Source organism: Penicillium psychrosexuale (genome assembly GCF_028828465.1).
Source record: "Penicillium psychrosexuale strain IBT 29551 chromosome Unknown utg000004l, whole genome shotgun sequence".
NCBI classification, from domain to species: domain Eukaryota; kingdom Fungi; phylum Ascomycota; class Eurotiomycetes; order Eurotiales; family Aspergillaceae; genus Penicillium; species Penicillium psychrosexuale.
In genome coordinates, this window is record NW_026643189.1 from 6461869 (window position 1) to 6482964 (window position 21096).

The 21096-nt window shown below is 53.5% G+C and overlaps 2 protein-coding genes across 2 annotated transcripts; both read right to left on the reverse strand.

Annotated features, from left to right (window-relative positions):
* Positions 1 to 140: 140 nt before the first annotated feature.
* Positions 141 to 19594, reverse strand: lah (involucrin repeat protein; the record flags this gene model as incomplete). Its single annotated transcript, XM_057189266.1, has 4 exons — positions 141 to 1694; positions 1790 to 13339; positions 13518 to 13993; positions 14038 to 19594. The coding sequence occupies 4 exons, from the start codon at positions 19592 to 19594 to the stop codon at positions 141 to 143; spliced, it is 19137 nt and encodes a 6378-aa protein (XP_057040969.1).
* Positions 19595 to 20473: 879 nt separating this feature from the next.
* On the reverse strand, positions 20474 to 20818 carry N7518_008340 (short chain dehydrogenase/reductase family protein; the record flags this gene model as incomplete). The annotated part of the gene is given in 2 exon segments (XM_057189267.1): positions 20474 to 20671; positions 20687 to 20818. The coding sequence occupies 2 exon segments, from the start codon at positions 20816 to 20818 to the stop codon at positions 20474 to 20476; spliced, it is 330 nt and encodes a 109-aa protein (XP_057040970.1).
* Between the last annotated feature and the right edge of the window lie 278 nt (positions 20819 to 21096).

The following is a 21096-nucleotide window of genomic DNA, read 5'->3' on the forward strand; positions in this document are numbered from 1 at the left end:
AATGACCGTTACGTTAGATGACCTGGACGCCATATCACCAATTGACGAGAGAAGAAAAGAAAAATCATTAGACAATAAGAGCAAGGATGCAGCAAGCACGCATGTTAAGATGGGAGCAATCATGATCGGAGTGTGACGCCTCAGATCACATTGCTCATGTCCATCATAGATGACGGTGCCACACTGTGAGTAACACTTTGAACAATGCTGTGGACCGACTTGGAAGCATCGATGGACATGCGGTCACCGCTCATCATCTTTGATACTTTCTTGTCTTTGCTAGGGCGGGCAATGAGGACCTGGGCAGGGCAGACGACGACTTCGTCATCACCCTCGCCTACATCATTGCCCTTTTTGACAACGAGAGGGAAGAGCACGATGCGCACAATGGACTGTTGGGCTTCGAGCTCGCTGTTGTCGTTCGTCAGACCGCTGCGCTCGTTCATCAGGGCTGCGTTGAAGTACACTTGGCGTGCAAGATCGCCATTTGTATCATATTCAGGCTGCAGAGGCGGTAGCATAATGAATTCAGCCAGCTGGGTACGCATTTCCAAGGAAAGGTTGACTGCTACCCGCATGATCTTGCGGAGGTTATCCAGGAGCTGGGATTCAACATGAGACGGCGGAGGGAGGACCTGCGATAGGGTTTGGAAGATTTCCAGAGTAACAGCCTCCGTATCACTCTCACGTTGCGCAGCAAAGGCCGGTCGCCGGGACAGCAGTGTGAGAGTGGTAGCTCGCCAGCGATGCACAGCACGAGTTGGACCAACCTCGCCCAATTGTTTCTCAAGAGACTTGAGCTTTTGACGTTGCTCCCGGTCCATGCCGAAAAGGTAGCGGGTGAAGATGTATTCCCAAACCATCGTCATGACCACCGACATAAAGACATCACGGCGGCGGACACGATCAGATAGGTAGGCATCGGGATCGAAGCCGTCGAGGAGGGCATTGTCAAAACGGTCTGCGATCTTTTCGTCCTGCAACTCACTAAGTAGGCGGCAGCGACGCTTATCATTGTGCTTAGAGAAGCGCACGACCCAAGATTGGACATGGCCACACAGCTTCTGGCAGGCAGCATCGAAGTACTCTTCATCCCGGAAGACAAGGGCATTGTCATGTACCGAGGCTGCGATTTGTTGTTGGAGCTCCTTCACCTTATCGCGGGCCACCTCAAGTTCGGTGCGCAGACGGCGCAATTCAACATCTTTTTGTGCAAGAGCCGACTCAATCTCTTGTCGAACTCGATCCTCCATCTGGGACGAGAGTTGAGTGTGTCGCAACTGTAAGTCGGCAAGGTCGCGCATGGACGACTCGCGTAGGGTGTTGACCTCGGCTGCGTGGGCGGCGGCGAGAGCAGAGTTGGATGCCGTCAGTCCCTCGTTCTCTTGGGTCAGACGAGTCATCTCCTTCTGCAGCCATTCCACCGAGTTCTTCAATTGTTCCACCTCCGATTCCCGATCGCGCAGATCGCCGTCGCGGGTGTTAAGGGCACGGTCGCTCTTTCGACGAGCGACGCTGGTATTCCGAAGCTTATCTTCAGCTTCATCGCGAGCAGCGATCAGTAGACGGTTTTCAGAGATGAGCTGGTCGAGGCGGGTTTCAATGTCTTGCAAATGTTGCATGCTGCGACGGCGACGGACACTAGGCGGTCGGCTGGGCGACCGTGGGGAGTTGGGCGTCTCACCCCATCCCTCCTGGAGAAGTTAGTAAACAAAGACAAGACAAGACAACGCAATTGCAATCTCAATCGCAATCGCAAATGAAAATAAGGGATAAATTAATAACTTACATAGACATCCGACATACTTCGCAGGGGACGTTTGCCCTTGTCGGTGACGGGGTCGTAAGAGGAGGAAGACGGGACCTGATCGAGATCGAGATTCGAAGGCTGGGAATCTAGCGCTCGACTAGCCGCCCGCAGATCGCCACTAACACTGCGATTTGTACGACGTAATTTACCGCTGCTGGTGCTGGGTTTCAGAATTGATATCCCTTGCTCAGGCGTTTTTGGAATTTCGGGTTTTGAACCCCCGCCCTTTTGGTTTTCTGTAGGCCAAGCCTCTCGATCAAAGGCATTGTCTGTAAACTTCCGGACGGGTGTCTGAGGTCGAGGTAAGACATGCTCGGGCTTCATCTCCAGGCGGGGCGTCCCGCGATGAGCCATGGGCGCTCCCTGGCCATCTCGTGGTTCTTGTTCCGCGATTGTATCAAGCGGAGTCCGGGGTCGCACATAATCGTCAGTCGGTCCTCCGAAGAGCGACCGAGGAGGGGAAATGGGATGGAGAGCTTGTAGAGGCGGTTCTTCCAAACTCCATGTTTTGGGTGTATGCTGGTGCCGTCCATGGATTGATGGTGATCGGCGTGGCTCACACAGTTCCTCTCCGGCTTCCGCCTGGGGCGGAAGGCGCGTAGGAGAAGAAGGTTCCTCGGTACGATTCCGGTCACTGGAGGGTTCCATTGACAATGGCAATGGCGCATCTAAGGAATTTTCGCCATGCGTCGGAAGTTCGGGCTCCCTGATTGATTCATCCTCCGTGGCAGCAGGACTTTCGGATTGAGCTTTCAAGTCCGAGATTGTAGACTCAATTTGTCTTTCGAGACTGCTAGGCAGGTCAGAGGTGAAATCATCGCCAATTCTTTTGGTTTCAGTGGTCGCTAGGGGTGCTTCAGAGACAGGGGTCGCGATATCGCGATTCGCTTCCAAGTCCGCTCTTGTCTCTTCCTCAGCACTATCTTTTAGCGACGGTGTTTGCTGGTCCAAAGCTGATCGTCGGAATCCCGCACGCTCGAGGTCGGGAAATAAGTTGGCAATCTTAGATCCACCTGGAGTAGTTGTTCGAGTAGGTGGCTCAATCTCTTTGTCGTTAAAGGGACCCAGTGAAGCCTCCTGGGCTTCCGAAGCGGCTTGGTGTGACTGCAGCTTGTCTTTTTTGCTCGCTGGCAAAGCCCAATTATCTTCTTCCGCAGCTTCGTTTGCATCTCGCGAAACTTCGGGGAATGAAGGATCAACATATTCTCCTATAATCTCAGCCCCTGGAGGTCGAATGTCCGGCTCAGGTTCAGGCTCCTCTTCCCTTGATCGCTGGGACTCTTCAAATTTGGCTTGCCAGTCAATCGACGGCCAGTCTTCGTCATTAGCCGACTTTTCACCAGGCGCTTCTGTGTCCTGGTTCTTATCTTCAAACGGCACAATGGTGGCATGCTGATCTGCTTCAATCGGAATTTTAGCCGGTGGCTCAGTGTCCAGGGACTTTTTGGACTTTTGGGCCTTCTTTGCCTTTTTCTTCAAGGCCTTACGTGACAGAGGAAGTTCCTCGCTAACGACGGCCTCTTCATCGGGTTGCATAGGCTCAACCTGAACTTCAGACCCGGATACAGGCTGATCCTCAATTAGTAGGGGAGCCTCAGTTGACGGCCCTCGCTCCAATGCAGGGTGAGGTTCTGCAGCATGTTCCAGTTCCTTGGGAATCTCCGGTTCCACAACAGGCTCTGTCGGCTGTATCTCAGATTCCGTGGGTAACTCAGCCACATCGGCCTGAGGCTCTTCCCGTTGTTGAGTCGAGACTTCTTCGGTGATGCCGGCGATCTTCTTGGCCTTCCGCTTATCCTTCTTTGACACCTTCTTGGACAGAGGCGGCATCACTTCATATTCTCCAGGCTGATCCTCGACGACTTTGAGATCAGCTCTTTTCTCAAGGTCTGCATCAGTCCCAACGTGTGCTTCATAATCTTGGTCGTTCTTCTCAGCAGGATCCTCGAGATGAAGGGGCTCATTGTTGGTATCTGGGTCAGTGGGTTCCATGGGTGAGACAAGTTCATCTTTCTTGCTTTCTGAAAGTTGCTTGTTATCTGATACGATGCTAAAGTCCCTAAGAGCCGGCGTTTCGGTGTTTTCAGGCTCGTGATTCGGAGCCACCTGGGTTTCTTCCGGGGAAATGGACTCAGGCTCAGAAACAGTTGGGTTTTTTTCAAGTGTCGCCTCCGGTTCAATATCAGCCTCGGTAGTTGCAGACTCGATGGCAGGAACAACCTCCGCTGAGGTCTCCTCAAAAGTCACCTCTGGTTCAGGAGCAGCTTCTGCAGTTGCAGTCGCGGCGGTAGGAACATGATCCTTGGTAGGAGAAACAGCCGGCTCAATTACTTCTTGTTTGGCTTTCTTCTTGGCATTTTTCTTGTCCTTCTTTGACATTTTCCTAGTAATAGTATTGATGGCCGCTGATTCTTGGGCTAGCTCTTTTGTAGACTGCTCCGGCCTTACCTCGGATTCGAGAGGTTTAACAGAATCGAGAGCCTCAACAGGCTGCTCCGAAACATCTTCTTTCGGCTCAGAAGTTGTGAATTCTGTTGTTTCGTCTAGGCTCTTTTCTGCATCAGACCGAGGCTTGTCCTCAGTCTCTGAAGGCTGCTGCTGCCCTTGGACGATAGGTTGCTCTGCCACCAACTCTAGAGCTTCAGGCGTGATCGTCGAGGGCTCCTCAGGATATTGTGGGTATTCTTTCTCGAAAGGGGTGGCGGCGGTGGCAGCAGTAGTAGCAGCGGCCGTGGCCTTCTTCTTCTCTTTTTTGCTGTTATTCTTAGCGATAGTTGCCGATTCCCCGTCGGGCTCAGGGGCAGGTTCAGGCGGCGCTTGTTCGCTAGGTTGCTCGTCCGCCGGGGTTCCAGAAGCTTCCTCGGGCGACTTGTCTCCCTCCTCGACCTTCGGCTCGGTGGAAGAGAGATCGAAAGAGCTATCTCCACCTTCGATTTCTTGGTTTGGAACATGCTGTTCGGTATGTTGAGAAGGCGTTACAAGATTCTTGGTGGCCTCCTCGGTGACATCAATAGGCTGCACTGTAGGCTTATCTGGGCTAGTAGAAGCCTCATCTTGCGTGATAACTTCGGCAGGTACCCACTCCGTTGCAATCTCAGCTTCTTGGAGAGAAGTTCCAGCCGCCTCAGGTGCTGTCTGTTCTTCAGCCTGGGGCCCAGGTTCGGATTCTTGAGCAAGGATTGATTGGCGTTGCTTTTTCTTGTCCTTCTTAGCCTTGCGCTTCTGAGCAGGAGTCATTGGCGCCTCTTCAGCGGACTCGGCGACTGCATCGGCCTCTGGCTGCGTGGTCGCTTCACTGGGAGGAGCAACGGCCTCGACTTGTGGAATACTAATATCCTTGGTTTCATCAACGTCCTCGGTTTTCTGGCCAGCGACAATCTCTTCGATGTCATGTGAGTGATCTCCCGGTTGCTTCTCTGGGAATAGCACTAGTTCGGCCTCGGCAATAGGCTCAGGCTCAGTGATTTCCTTTATCGCCGGCTGATGCTCGCCCTCAACCAAAGGCGCAGCTTCAGGCTGCTCCCTGTCCTCTGTAATATAGGTCTCGCGCTCAGGAGCTGCAATTTCCTCTTCTTGCTTGTTTTTTTTCTTTTTCTGCTTCTTCGAGCCAGCTGTCTTAGAAGCCACCCCCACACGAGACTCTTGTGTCTGTGCCTCAGGGACAGCATCAATGGGCACATCCACAGACGTCTCTTCAATTTCTTTCTTCATTGAGATATCACCTGATTCCGGCATAGACGATTTCTCCTCAACATTCTCACCATCATTCACTTCCTTCATTTCCTCAAGAGATGCAGGCTCAACCATCTCCTCCTCCCGTCCATGTGCAGCAAGGGCAACATCGCGCTTCTGCTGATCATTTCCCTCCACCAACTCGCCGGAATCAACTGAACGCTCAAGCACGGGTTGGGGAGGATAATCTAAAAAAGGACTCTCTGTCGGCGTCTGCTCTACCTGCGAAGACACGTATTTATCAGTCGAGGCCGTATCTTGCGCCGTGGCGTCGTAAGTTTGTAAGTCGTGGGACTGATGTTCTTTACCGTCATGTTGCGCAGGCGAGGGTGCCGATACGGCCGAAAGTCCAGGGACGTCTGTGTCTGTAGAGGTGAGGACTTTTTCGACGCTGTTGGTCGCTTCAATGGGTGTAGCAGGCTCGGTTCCCGGGGCAAAAGGCGAATCGGATGTTGCAACGTCTTTATCGGTGTCGACATTCTTCGACTGGCGTTTCTTTGCTTTCTTGGCAGCTTTGCGTCGCTCCCTGGTTGACATACCAGCTTCTTCGTTCAGGTCGGCAGAAGAATGGGCACCGGCCTCTGGTTCTTCGGAGGGAGTTGCCTTAGCATCGACAATTTCTTCAGTCCCCGGAGGTTCGTTGTCGGTCTCCTTGACGCCAGCGGTTTCCTCTTTCGGCAAAGCGTCGGATACGGCTTCTGTTGGCTCGACTTCCTCGGCCTTGGGAGCCTCGGCGTCAATGGTATCTCCACGCTCGAGACCCTCTGCGAGCTGTACTGGCTCAGAGGCTGGATTATCTTGCAACTCCGGGGTCGCAGCCGGAGTATCGATGGAAGTCTGAACAATAAGCTCGGATTTAGGATCAGATTCCTGCGCTGCGTCTGTGGCAGCAGGGGCGTTGTCAGCTAAGTCCACAGACTTGCCCTTCTTATTCTTCTTCGCCTTCTTCTTTTGCGCCGTAGTCAAGGCAACTTCGGGCTCTTGTGCACTAGGTGACTGGGGCTCCGAGGGAGGCTGAGCATATTGTTCCGGCTGCTCTGGCAACTCGATTTCAGTAGAAACCGGGGTGTCGGGCGCAGCAGTTGAGACTAGTTCATGGTCGGTGATCTCCTTGCTTTGTTCAGAGGAAGCGAGTTCTTCTATCTTCTCTAAAATTTCCCCTTTAGCAGCAGACTTGGTGGTTTCTTCGGCCACTGGCAACTCCTCGGCTGATTCTCCAGAGACAACCAAGTCAGCCGGAGCATCCTGAGGTTCAACCTTGTCTTCAGGTGTAGATAAATCTTGACCTGGCTTGGGCCCTTCGATCGGAGTAGCATCGTCGTCAAAAGCAACAGACTTGCGTTGTTTTTTCTTGTCTTTCTTGGCCTTCTTTTTCTGCGCGGGGGTCATTGTCTCCTCCGCAGTGCCCTCGGTAGCACCTTCATCAGCAGGGGTATCCTGCTGCGTGACGTCTTCGAGGGGGGGTTCTTCGTCCTTAGGCGCGTCTTCTGTCAGAACAGGAATCTGCGCATCTTTCTCGACAGTGGGCTCTTCCTGGGCGGATTCAAGCTTGGGCACCTCAGCAGGTATGGGCTGTTCCTCTTCGGCGACAACGGATCGGCGCTTTTTCTTATCTTTCTTCGCCTTCTTCTTTTGAGCAGGAGTCATTGATGCCTCTTCAGAGGCCTCGGTGGCGGCTGCATGGGTAGGGAGATCCTGCTGCGCGACCTCTTCGACAGAGGGATCTTCGGCCTCAGGCGTTTCTTCTGCCATAATAGAAGTCCCCGCAAGTTGTTCGGTTCCCTGAGTCGGCATAGGGTCAGTGAGCTCTGCCTGAGCCAGTTCAAGAGTGGGCTTCTCATCGGCTGGTGTAGGTGTGACCTCTTTCTCGACTGGTTCAGACCTAAACCCCTCAACAGGCACGGACTGTTCCTCTTCGGCAAGAACTAGTTGGTGCCTTTTCTTATCTTTCTTGGCCTTCCGCTTCTGAGCAGGAGTCATTGATGCCTCTTCAGCGGTCTCAGTGCCGGCTGCATCGGAAGGGACCTCTTCCTGCGCAGTGACTTCCGAGGACGGCTCTTCGGCCTTATGCGCCTCTTCCGTCACAATAGGACACTCTGTATCTTGAGAAGTCTGCTCAGGCTCCTGAGATGATATAGGTTCGGTAGATTTACACTCAGTAGACACAGGTGTAGGTTCCTCTTTGGTAGGTATAATGTTAACCTCGTCCTCGGTCGGTATAGGCTGCTGCTCTTGAGTGGCAACTGATTGCCGCTTTTTCGTGTCTTTATTACCCTTCAGCTGCTGAGCAGGAGGCATTGATGCCTCTTCAGCGGTCTCAGTGCCGGCGGAAGGGGTCTCTGCCTGTGCTGTGACTTCCGAGGAGGGCTCTTCGGCCTTAGGCGCCTCTTCCGTCAAACTGGGACACTCTGTATCTTTATTGGGAGAAGTCTGCCCAGGCTCCTGAGATGATATGGGTTCGGTAGATTTGCACTCAGTAGGCACAGGTGTAGGTTCCTCTTCGGTGGGTATAATTTTAACCTCTTCCTCGGTGGGAACAGCCTTGCACTCGTCCTCGGTCGGTATAGACTGCTGCTCTTGAGCGGCAATTGATTGCCGCTTTTTCTTGTCTTTCTTAGCCTTGCGCTTCTGAGCAGGAGTCATTAAGGCCTCTGCAGCGGCCTCGGTGGCGGCTACATCCGTAGCAGCCTCTAGCTGCGTGGTTTCTTCTGGAGAGGGCTCTTCGACCACAATAACAGGCTCCGTGTCTCTATCGTGTGAAGGCTGTTCAAGCTCTTTAGATAGCGCGGGCTCGCTGGATTCACTCTCGGCTAGCATAGGCATAGGCTTCTCTTCCAGGGATGCGAGGTTATTCTTTTCTTCGGCAGGGGCAGCCTTAGACTCTTCGTCGGCGGGTACAGGCTGCTCTTCCTCAGCGGCAAGTGATTGGCGCTTCTTCTTATTCTTCTTCTTCGACTTAGAAGAAGATGCCGTCTGTTCACCTTCAGCCTCCTCCACCACTGGATTTTCTGTGGATTCCGTAGACTGAATCTCCTCCACAACAGGCTCTGGTGGAGACTCTGTGGGCTCGTCTTCGAGAGACTTGTCTAAAACAGGCTCCTCGCCGACGGCCGAATCAAGCTTTTGCTCTTTCTGGGGGTCTTCCATGGGAGCGGGAACCTCAACTGTAGGCTCTAGGCCGCTTTCTTTGTCGTCATTTTGAAGATCAATAGCTAGTTCAGCAATCTCCGGTATAGGAATAATCTTGTCTGCGGGTGTCTCGGGAGCAAGTTCGGAATCGAGGATTGGCACATCCGGAGCTTGTTCCTCTCCAGGCTTGGTCTCAGCTTCAAGGTCACGGGCTGCCTCGGGTTCTGTAGGCTCATCAAGGCCTGCAACGGCTTTTGCAGTAGTTGTGGCCTCACGGTCAGGCAAAATGTTGCCAAATTGTTCGCCACTCTTCTCCTCGGTAGAAGTAGGCTTATTCTCAGGCGTAGGCTTCTCTTCAAGCTGCACAGACTCTTGCTTTTGCTGCTTCTTCTTGTTTTTCTTGGCCTTCTTCCTCTCGGCAGCAGTCATTGGGACCTCGATTTCAGGAAACTTTTCATGTGTCTTGGGGGCATCGGTCTCTGGAGAATTTGCCGAGGCCTCTTCGGTGGGCACTGGAGTCACATCCTCGCTCTTCGGCTCCTCTGCCTTGACAACATCGTCTTGCTGTTCATAGTCTTGGCGCATATCGACGGGAGCGGTGGCTTCTTCCGGTACAAGTGGAACATTAGCGGGAGCTTCGGTGGGCTCAATCTCAAACGACGGGGCAGCGTCTTCTATCGAGGGCTTAGCCTCAGCGGGGGGCTCGATGTCTTTCATTGCCTCGTTAGTCTCGGTATCGCCGGGCAGAAGAGTATCATCGGTGAATGGAGCTGCCTCGGGTTCTGTAAGTGTAGGCGCAACCTCCTGTTCAGCCTGAGCATGCTCGGAAGAAACCGGTCCAGAGAAGTCGGCTGGAACAGCGTCATCAATTTCTGCAGTTGGAGCAATATCCCTGCTTGGATCAGCGGGTTCGGCATCGAACGCAGGTACAGCATCAACGGGCTTGACAATGGAACCAATGCTCTCTTCCTGCTCCTTTTGCTGTTTCTTTTTCGCCTTCTTGGCTTTCCTTCTCTCCGCAGCGGTCATAGGAGCCTCTGGCTCGGCAGGAGATTCTTCGGCTTTGGGCTGCTCCTCGGGTGCGATGGGCTCTTCTTTAGGCATCTCTGCCTCTGTCGCCTGTATCGCTGGTTGCGGAAGGGGGTCAAAAGAAGCTTCTTCCTCGGGCGGCATAACCTCGGAAAGTAGCTCAGCCTCGGGAAGTGGCTCGGGCCCAAGCGATTGTTCGAACTTGACGGGCAGCCCTATCTCGCTCTCTTGGGGAGGCGCATCCAACAGTGCGTCTTCTATGACAAGAGGAGCTTTCTTGGCTATATCCTTAGTGGCAGCCTCAATCTCAGGTACCGGCGAGGTAGATTCAGCAGACTTCTCGTCGTCAGGAATGAAAGATTCACTCTGCTTGCCCTTCTTCTTATTCTTTTTGCCCTTCTTCTTTTGGGCCGTAGTAAAGGCGACTTCGGGCTCGGCTTGAACTTCGGTTTCGGGTTGAGTCTCAACAGTAGAAGGCTGTGAGATTTCGTCAGGACCCTCCTCAGCAGGATCCAGGATTTCGGCGCTAGGCTGAACCTCGATGGCAATTGGCTGTGACAGTTCATCAGGTGGCTCCAAGGGGCCCACTGGCTCGGTTGCAACAGGTGTTACATCCACAGTGGCCTCCAATGGAACTTGCTTCTGCTCTTGGGCAGCTGCAGGCTCCTCAATGGTGGTTTCGAAGGGCTGTTCAAGATGTTCAGGATCAGAAGGTAAGGCTTCACCGCCAATTGGAGGGGATCGGGTATCCGCAGGATCGGCACCAGCTGATTGCTCAGGTTCAAGCTCTTGGATTTCTAACTGGGATTCAGTCTCGCGAGTTTCTTCGACAGCAGGGGATTTGCGATTCTTTTTTTTCTTGCTTTTCCGCTTCTCTGCCTTTGTTTCTGATGCGTCTACAGGGTCATGTGCAGCCACTTCGATGCGAGGTTCCGTTGCAGGCTCCTTTTCCTCGGCGAGCTGTGGAGTATGTTCTTCAACGGCCTCTTCGAAGTTGTCTTCGCCTTCGGTGTCTTCTTTGGGTGTTTGGGGAATTTCAGGCGTGGTGCTATCGACTGGGGCCTCTGGAGTAGATGGGTTATCAATCTCTTCCAGGCTGCGGGATATTTCCTCCACTTCTGGTTGAGTGGCACCGGCAATTGAGCTTTCGTTGGCGTCAGTAAAAGCAGGCTCCGGCAAACTGGGATCTTCGGAAACAGGTAGAACAGATTCCTCGCTAGGCACATGTTCCACAGGCTCAACCAGCTCTCCGGATTCCTGCTGGCTTCGACCTTGCTCTTCATCAGTGGTAGCAGATTTGATCACAGTGTGGTCAGAGGTGTTCTCAGTGGAAGGAGCAATATCCTCGGGCAAGGGCGGTGCTTGAATCTCTTCGGCAGCAAGACCTATGTCTTGCTGCTCGCCCTCACTCTGCTTGGAGGCAGAGGTAACATCATGGGGCCGAGGAAGGACAGTATCACCTGCAGGCTCGTCAGAAGTAGACGCACTTTTAGATTTCTTCTTCTGCTTCTTCTTGTCACGCTTAGCCTTTTTAGTCGATGATGCGGTGTCCTGGGTAGCCTCGGATTCAGGAGCCGTGCCAACTTCAGGCGTTGTCACCAAAGGCTCAATTTCAAGCTCTCGAGAGGCCTCGATAGGCTCAGCCTCGGCTTCCTCGGGAATAGTAACATCGTGCTTAACAGGAGCACTCTCGGCCGCTACGGACTCAAGAGGAGTAGTTTCAACCATAGGCTCAGCCTCAGGTTGCTCAGGAATAGCAACATCGGACTTAACAGAATCGTTCTCGACGGCCGCAGACTCAAGAGGAGTAGCTTCGACCACAGGCTCATCAACCTCAAGCGCGGGCTTAAGCTCGCGGGATACCTCGGCAAGCTCAGCCTCATATTGCTTAGGAATCGCAACCTCGAGGTTAGGAGCAGTCCGGACAGGGGCTAACTCAACAGGAGCAGCTTCGACTGCAGGCTCATCAACCTGAAGCCCAGGCCTAGGCTCGTGGGGTACCTCAACATACTCAGCCTCGGATTGCTCAGTGACAGCAAGCTTAGGCTCAGCAGTAACAGCTTCAGCCACAGGCACTTCAGCAGGGTCCTGCACCAACTTCTTGGATAAATTCTCTTGATCGGCCGGTTCCTCGGAGGCTACCAGATCCGCATCTTGGGCCTGATTCTTCTTGCCCTTCTTCTTCTTGTTTCTCTTCTTAGGAGATTGAGTAGCCACATTCTTATCGGGGGCCACTTCAGTCTCTGGTTGAGTTTGAAGATTGGAAGACTGAAGGTGTTCAGTCGATTCAGGATCGACTTCCTTGGCTGCCTCCATATCTGGGTGCACGGACTCATTGTCAGCGGAGTGATTCTCTTCGGTGGCAGGGACGGGCTCAATGAGCGTCTCCTCGCTGATAAGGGCCTTGCCATGGTCGTCAGAGGAACCGTCAGCGGCAACCGCTGCATCGACAATATCACCGAAGTCATGTGTCTTAGTGGGTTCATCTGCAGGTAAGGAGCGAGACTCGTCATGCTCCCTGGCAACGGCAACGGCAACGGCAGCTGCATCGACAACACCGGCAAAGCCAGCGCCCTTGGCGAAATCTGCAGCGCTGCTGAAGGACGAATTACGTTCTTGGGCGGGAGTTTCCGCCTCAGGCTGAGGGCGAGATACGCCCTCAAGAGCATCAAGCGCACGCTGCGTTTCTTGCTCCCTAAAGCCAACACCAACAAGGGAGCCCTCTACTGAAGGCAGGATGTCCAGTGTAGGTGACGGAGGCAACTCGTCCAGAACAGCGGGGTCCCGCAGGAGCTCAGAGGGGGAGTGAAATTCGTATCTGGGCCTTTCCTTCCTGGGCTCCGCGTGCTGGAAGTGTTCAGCAGTGGGCGTGGCCTGCTGCGAGCCGAGGAGATCAAGGTCTCTATCATGACTCTCGTTGGTTTGGTCAGTTGAAATCATCAGACCAGTCGGCCGCTGGTTCTCCATGATTGAGTGGCTCAGATCTACATGCTCCCAGCTCTTAATGCCGTCATCTTCGCGAAGGGATTTTAGGTCCTCTACTGACGGGGCTCGGGAGGAAGTCTTGCTAGATGGGAGCGATGGCAAGGGCTCCTCAGTCTCAGGCTCACCCTTGATCAAACTGTGGCGCTCGACGAGCCATAGAGGGCGTATCTCGCGCGAGTTTCGAAACTCGACCGATGCAGGCCGGCGGTTGCGTTGCTGGCTTGGAGAGCCTGGGGAGGCGGTGGGGGAGGGTTGTTCAACGGGGACTGCGCGCGAGAGGCCTGGGGAAGTTGGGGGACGGCGGAAGTGGAGAGGGACGGCTGTCGGCGATTCAGTGGTGGACTTAGCCACGGAGTGTCGGCGTTGCTTGGGGAATGGGGACTCCTGGGGGCGGCCTGTTCCAGGTGAAGCGGGGCGGCTCAGAGACTTCGGGGTCAAGTCAAGTGTCCTCTCTGTGGCTGGGGGAGAGGTGGATTGGCTCCGGGGCCTCTGCTGCGGGATCTCATTCAGTTCTGATCCTGCAGCTACAACAGCTGCGCTAACCGCTGGTGCTGGAAGCCACGAAGCACCATGATCTTCACGCTGATCCGCGGCTAGAATATCCGGGCGCTTCCTTAGAAAGAATTGATCGTCGAAGTTGGCACTATATCCGTCCTGCACATGGAATAAAACCAATAAAAGCTTAGTACATTTCTTTTTTTGTTCGGGTTTTGTGGTTTTTGTGCAAGCTGGTTAGATCAACCAGCGAAAAAAGGGAAGCTATATGGGAAAATAAAGTGTACAACAAAAATCACAACATAAGTAAGTAAAAAGAAAAGTTCAGATGCTATACCTTCTCGGATTCCCGTTTCCTTCCCGAATCCACGATTTCCTCATATCGATGAAGACGCCGCTCTTCCTTTTGCTGTCTACTAGACCTGTACTCCTTCAGGTTTGTGTCGTCCTGAGTACTCCTCTCCTTGTCCGACATGTAAGGACCTAGCTCATCAGCATTGCTAGAGCTGCGGTGCTTCTTATGGCGACGGCGTTCATCATCCACACCAGCTTCAGATATCGCTTCGCGGGATGAGCGCTTATCTAAAGAAGAAGAGCGAGAATGGTCAGGCCGAATATTCTCAGCTGGGGCCGAGACTTGTGAGCCAAAGACACTTCGCAAAAAGCCTGCACTCTTTTCTTTCTTATCCTTGCCACGGCGCTTCTCCAGGGATTCGTCAACCTGAGCTGGAGAAGAGGTTATAGAGGCATTGTCATCGATGTTAGTTTCACGGGATGAGCGGTGGGGATGCTTGCGGCGCTCAGACTTGTCGTCTCCAATGTCCGTAATGGCCAAGCGAGCATCGTCATCGACAGACAAGGTGTCACTTTCACGGTTGGATCGACGCTTGCGACGTCTCTTTTTTCATCGTCACCTTCCGCGTCATCAGAAGCCGCTTCGGCATCACGACGTGGATCGAAATCATCGCCACTGCGACGAGACTTTCTAGACTTCGCTGATTCAGAGACATTCCTTGGTCGGGAGATATCAAACTCATCACCACTACGTCGAGACCGGCGAGATTTGCTGGTCTCGTCTTTCGAGACAGGTGCAGAGAAGACAGACCGGTTGTCGTCACGAGATTCGGAGATCTCTTGCGATCTAGGGAGCTCGTAATCATCACCACCGCGTCTTGGTTTCCCTGACTTGGTTGACACGTACTCTTTGCCGATGGGAGTAGAGGTAACCGAGCGAATATCATCCCGAGATTCAGATGGTTCGCGTGACTCGTAGATCGCGAAATCGTCCCCGCTCCGTCGAGATTTGCGGGACTTGGACTTGGACCTCTCGTCCTTCGAAACAGGAGCAGAGATAACAGAGACAGAATCATCACGAGACTCCGGAGCCACGGACTCAAGGTATTCAGCAATGCCCAAGTCATTATCACTCCTTCTGGATTTCCTGGGCTTAGACTTGGATGTTTCATCCTTCGATACGGGAGCAGAGACAACAGAATAAGTCTCAGCCCGAGATGGAGACGTCTCCTGTGACTCATAAATCTCAAAGTCGTCGCCGCGACGCCGGGAGCTGCGGGACTTCGGTGTCTCGTCCTTCAGAATAGGAGACTCGGCGATTTCCCGCTCTTGGAACTCGGAGAGATCAACGGCATCGCCCTTCTCCCTTGGCTTCTTAGACTTGGACTTGGCCGGGGTCTCTGGGTCCATGATAACAGGCGCCGGCGCTGAGACCACGGATCTGGCGTCGGCTAAGTCTATAGAGTTGGCTGTATCAAAGCCACCAGGCATCGAGAGGACATCTACATCTTTTTCAGGGGAAGTGGTACGGTCGCGCTTGCCATATTTACCATTCAGCTGCTCAATGACCTCCTGCGCAATTGAGGACTTGTCACGGCGGCCCGATGAACTATCCTGATCTCCTAAGAGGGATTCTGGCTCGTCGAAGAAAAGCTCATCCTTGTCCTGGATCACGTGCTCGGGGGTAGAAGTGATATTCTTAGTAGATTTGGGGTCAATTTCTTCGACCTCACCCTCGACGAAGCCGTGGGGCTGCTTGCGAGCCGATGCAGAACAGGGTGAGGTAAATGTGTGTTCGTTCTCCGACCCGGGAGGGAAAGTGCGGGTGTGGTAGGATGGGTCGTCTGTGATCAAAGAGGGGTCGAACCCAGCTGCGGCGGTCGCAGCAGCAATTGTGGCCGCGAATTCAATATCGGCCCCATATTGCAATGGGCCGGAAATATCCTTGGGTTGGGATATCTTGGATGCCGGGAGAGGAACATCCTTGGCGGAAATTTCGGTAGGGGAAATATCATGCTCAAGAGGATCCTGCTCAGAAGAAGAAGGGACTTCGTACTCGTGAGTTTGGTGCTCACCCCAGGAGACACGGGAGCCGGTTGGTCGTTCGTGAGGCTTGGTATCATAAGACTTATTCACAGGGGTGGTTGGAGAAGTAGCGTCACGAACAGCACTACCGTTCACGCTTTGGGGAGGAGTTGGCTCAATTAAGTTGAGCCCAGGGACTCGCCATGGGAGGCGGTCCACGTTTTGATAGGGTTCGTATGAATAGTTTGACTCTGTGGGTGCGAGCTCCTCATGTGTACCTCGTTCGCTGGCGGGCTTTATCTCCACAATGGTGGGCATATTAGTGGAGCTACGGCTGCGAGCATGATCATCTGGGCTATGTCGTATCTCCTCGGGGGCATAAAATTCGGCGTAGTCGTCATAAACCTGTGCTGGACGGGGTGATTGAGGAGACCCTTTCTTCTGGTCTTCGCAGTATTCCCCCGTGGTCACTTCTTCGTTAATAGGCTGAGTGGGCTCAAACCGCGACACGATCGCATCCGCTACTGTATCAGTATCGCGCTTCCGCTCAGCGCGGCGTTTTTCTCGGCGCTCATTATATCGCTGGCTGGCTTCAGAGGCTTCGTCATCATTTGTCTTGCGAGAAAGAATAGTGCTGGCAGCGGCAGCGCCAACAGCTCCGGCAGCCGCTGCAGCAACCCATGATGAGGAGTCATTTTCTCTGCCGCCGGTATACAGGCGCTCTTCATCTCGTTCCTTTCGGCGTCGCTCTCGACGCTCGGTTTCCTGGTGGGCCAGCTCTTCCTCTCGGTCAATCAGTTGAACCGGTTGATCAGCAACTTCACCTCGATAGTTCTCATTGCGACGAGTAAGGTGGCGTTCCCTCTCTGCTTGCTCTTCCGTCAATTTAAACTGCACAGACGCTTGATCCTTGGCAGTGAACCGGCGCTTGAGGGTGGAAGCAGTTTCCTGGGTGGGGAAAACAGGAGAGGAATCACTGCGTCGATGATCTCTGCGGCGGTCGGCGTATGTTGATTCTGCTGGTGCCCATGCTGCATCACGAGGACCTTGGAACTGCCACTGCGAGTCATAGTGTTCAACTTCATTGGCGAAGAGGGGTGGGGCCACTGGGGCGCTGTACGCGGGGATCGACCCCGGAACAGCTCCCTGGGTAGTGTACACTGATTGGGAGACTGGGGTGAAGGGCTGAGGCTGCTGAAGGGGAATGGGCCCTGGCCTGATGAGAGTTGGCTCTCCTGCAGATACAGATGCCACATCAAAGCGAGATGGGTCGGAAGTAGGCATTGGGTAAACTTGCTGCAGGCTTCCAGGCCTAATTGGGGGGTTACTATCACGGTGGCGAGCGGAAGAAATCGCAGCGGCTCCAGCGCCAGCTATCAGAGCGGCATTTGTAGCACTCAACCGCTTGTCCTTTTTCTTCTTCTTGTCCTTCTTGCTTCCCCATCTCCAGCCCCATTTGCTACTGGCGGAGTCGGAGGAAGACTCGGCGCTGCTTCCCCCGAATGCGAGCGCAGAGCTAACACTTGAAGAGGACTGGTCCTCTGACTCAGCATCGACCCATTCTTCATCCTGTGTGGTAGAGTGGGCGTAGTTAGATTGTCGGGGTCGAGCTGTGTACATTTGGCCTGCAGTGCGCCCAGGAGCATGGGGCGAGGAGCCAGCCAAACGGATTGCCGTGTCGCTAAGTTCTAGCAAAGCGGCATCGACATCTGGGCCCTTCTTTCCCTTCTTCTTAGGCTTGGAAGATTTTATCGGCAGCCTATGTCCGAAGGCAAGATCATTGTCCAATGAAGAGGATGAAGAGCCACTCTTGAAAGAGAAAAAACCGCTCCGCTTCTTGGTGTGATGTTTCTTCCTGTTCTCAGAAGAAGAAGTGAAGAAAGACCCGATTCCACCAGCGATGGACTTCTTGCTGGGCCTGATAATATTAACAAAGGACGATGATGAAGATGAATCCTTTCGGCGTTGTCGTCTTTCAGGAGAACGACTGCGGGAGCGGTTACGCGACTTTGCACCAGCAAGCGAGGCCCCACCCACTGCGGCACCAAGTGCGGCCTCCTTCAGATACGAATGCCGGCCAGAAGAGGAAGACCTAGATCGGGAGCTTGTGTGCCGAGAATATCCAGATTGAGATGCATGCTTGGAGTCTGCTCGATAGTCTCTGTGAGGGCTGCGGCCAGAACGACGGGTCACACCACGAGAGGTATGGCTCCTTCGGTCATCTTCTTCCCTGTGGGAGGAGGGCACTCGGCCGGAGCGAAGGCTGTAAGAATCGTCAAACTCCTTGCTCGAGAAGAGCGACTTGGTCGCATAACCGGCTAGCATGCCAGGCAACCACGAGGAAGACTGCTTGGACTTTGACCGTCGGCGGCCCTCATCTTCAGAGGAGTTGTATCGGCTGTTTTTGCTTACTCTGGAGCTCCCACTGCTCCGCCGGTCGGCGGAGTATCGGCGGTTTCTGTAGTAATGGTGCTTGCGAGGAGCATCGATGGAGCTCGTGCCAGGTTGGAAACAGTATTTGCACACACCTATACTTTCCGTGTAGTCCTCAAATCTTCCAACGGCCTCAGGGTCACGCCAGAAATCAACAAATCTTCCCATGGCACCACGCTGACGCTCTTGGAAAGCCAGAGCGCTGGGTCCGTGAGGATAGTAACCCGGGTTGTAGGCAGCATGAGCACCGTATCCTCCCGCGCTTGGAGCATACAAAGCATTACTAGGGCCAGGGGCATACGGCGGCATACCACCAGCCTGAGAGGATTGCTCGTAATGCTGAGAAGCGTAATGAGGTTCGTGCTCGGGGCTAGAGGGGTGATGATGATGATCTATCATGTACCCCGTTGCAGCACCTGCAGCCGCAATGCCGACACCTTCACTGAAGCTATGCGAATGGGACGGCTTGAATGGAGGGTATTCCATTGACTGGTTATGTACCATTTGCTGGTGGTCATGTACCGTTGGCTGGTGGTCGTGTACCACTGGCTGACCCTGCTGGGTGTACGAAGTAGTGTGCTGCGGAGGGGAATGCGACTCAGAGTGAGACATCATACCACTAATACCATAGGCGGCAGCTCCAACGGCGGCGGCGGGGGGAACGCCCGACGATGAAGGGTTCGAAGGCTTAGACGGTTTCGATGGTTTAAATGGAGGCACTGTCGGCGGCTGATCTTGCTGTGCCGGAGCATGGAAGTTGTCGTCAAAATAGGCCGCCGCCGCACCAGTTTCGCCCAGGCTACTAGGCTCTGGGGGTGGATTAGCCGATGGAGATGCTGCCATCAAGTGAGCTTGCGTGTTCGGAAGCACACTTGGGGGAGCCGGTCGAACACCGGGTTGGTGCTCAACAGACTGGCCTTGGTCACCATAGTAGTCTGCTGCAGCGCCAGCAGGGTTAGGCGGCCGATACGGGGCAGAAACTTGCTCTGGGAATTGGCCGGGGAATTGTTGTTGCACGTGCGGATCATACGGAACTTCATGCGCTGGAGAATGGCCGGCGGATGGCATCCCAGTGTCGTATTGCATGGGGAATTGCGAGAATCCCGGTGCGCCAATCTCGGCGGCAAACTGCGCGCCGGGGGCACTAGCCGACACGTTTGTAGAGATCGGAGGCACATACGGGTCCCCTGACTGAGTGCGGCGACGCTCGCGACTGTCGCGCTCCCGATCCAAGTCATCGTCCAGAGTATCTTCTGTTCCTCGGCGGCTACCTCTCTTCTCGCGCTCTGGATTTTCAGATCGGTCCTGGTCGCGCTGACGAGAACTCTTGCTTTCTCGTTCACTGTCTCTGCGTTTGGGTGTGCGTTCAATATAGTCGCGATCGGCGTCATCAATGGGTTCTGTCTCGGCGGTCACATAGGTTGAGATAGAGTCGCCAGCGGTGCTAAGTGGGCCACGCTTACTGCGGGGAGCCGAAGACGGATAAGACGACAAATCACCCAGGCCGCAGTCACGGTCGTCACCCCGTGCGGACTTGCGACTTGAGATCGATCTTGTGTCAGAATTGTCAGGTCTGTCGGACTTGCGCCGGCTGCTCTTAGAACTGCTGCGAACGTCGGATGAGGACGACGAGCGGCCCCCGCCCATCAGGGCTTTCAACATAGTAGGCAATTAATGTGGATAGCCAGAGCGAACCACGTGGAATGAAAGGATTGGAAGGATTAGAATGATTGGAATGATTGGAATGATTGGAATGGGGGCAGGTGTGGGGTGGAAGTGTTTGTTGTAAGTCAGAAGGAATGCAATGTTATGGGTTTGTTTGGGGGAGTAAACAACGGAGCAGACCCATGGATCTTGTATCCGGGAAAGGCCCCCAGTGGATCTCAACTTGATGGCCCTTAACCTCACCTTATTCTCTTGTTCTAGTGTTGAGTATCGGATAGAATCTGTGTGTTAGGGGTTAGATCAGATACAGGCGATCTGCTGAAAAATGCAACTGTGAAAAATGTGTTCATAGCGCTGATGAACTGTTGGTGCAACAGGTGGAGCGAATCAAAATCGCGGTGAAGCATTGTGCACGGACCATAATGTGGCTGGCTGGGGTCACTTCTTCCCAGCCATCTATGGAAGTATAGACTACAACATACGGAGTACTCCGTGCCTTGACGATACATCTGAAGAGAATGGTATCTGGTCTAAATATATCCACTCTATCCTTCTCGGCAGAGAGCACTCCCGAATGCCTATATAAAAACAAGTCACATGCTAGCTATACCATTGCGAACAACTAAAAGCATCAGCCTGGCCAAGAAGCGCTATACCCAAAGTAGTTTAAATGGGTGTGCAAATATTATTGTCATAAGAGTGCAATAACTATCTGCATCAACATGACAAATAATAGCGCAACCATATAGCCACAACACCACTCACTATTCGAGTATCAAAGACCAAATCAAGTCCAACCAGTAGCTCCATCAAACTGGAAACCCTTTTCCAACCTACGTCCCAGCAAATGCTGAAACCATCCAGACAACCCTTTGATCATTTTGCAATCCACCAAACAGATCCAGGAACAACAACATGTCCACACCCAGCCTTGAGCGCTTGCTTAACAAGCTCCGCGGTAATGGTCGCAGGGTGAAGCAGGGGATTAAACGAAGTATCCTCAAGGGTCAAATCTTCAATACTATCGGTTTTGATAAAGCCTTGGGTAGCAAGGACAGTGCGGACATAAAGTGCCTGGTATCATGTAACCAGCTCAGCAACAAGTCCCCCGTGGAACGGAATAGCCGCAGCCTTAGACGCCAAGTAATCCACCACATTATGCGTAACGGTGAGCCCAGCAAGCAAAGCCACAGTAAAAACGATACCATACTTCGCTTCCATCGTATCAGGCAGAAACTCCTGCCAGAGCCAGTAGTGCACGAGCGGGTTGACCTCGAACAAGCGGCACGTATAGGCTGGGGTTGTTGGTATAGATGCCTGCGCTGTTGATTAGGAGCCGCGGACTTTGGACGCTACGTCTGCGATGTTCGATGCGGACATTATAACAGCCTCGGACTGTGTATTGGGCAAAAGCAATGATGGCAAGTAACTTCGAGAGGTGAATTTGCCGAGCACATCAGCTGTGAAGATTGAGGTTATATAAGCATTGGCTGGTTGGT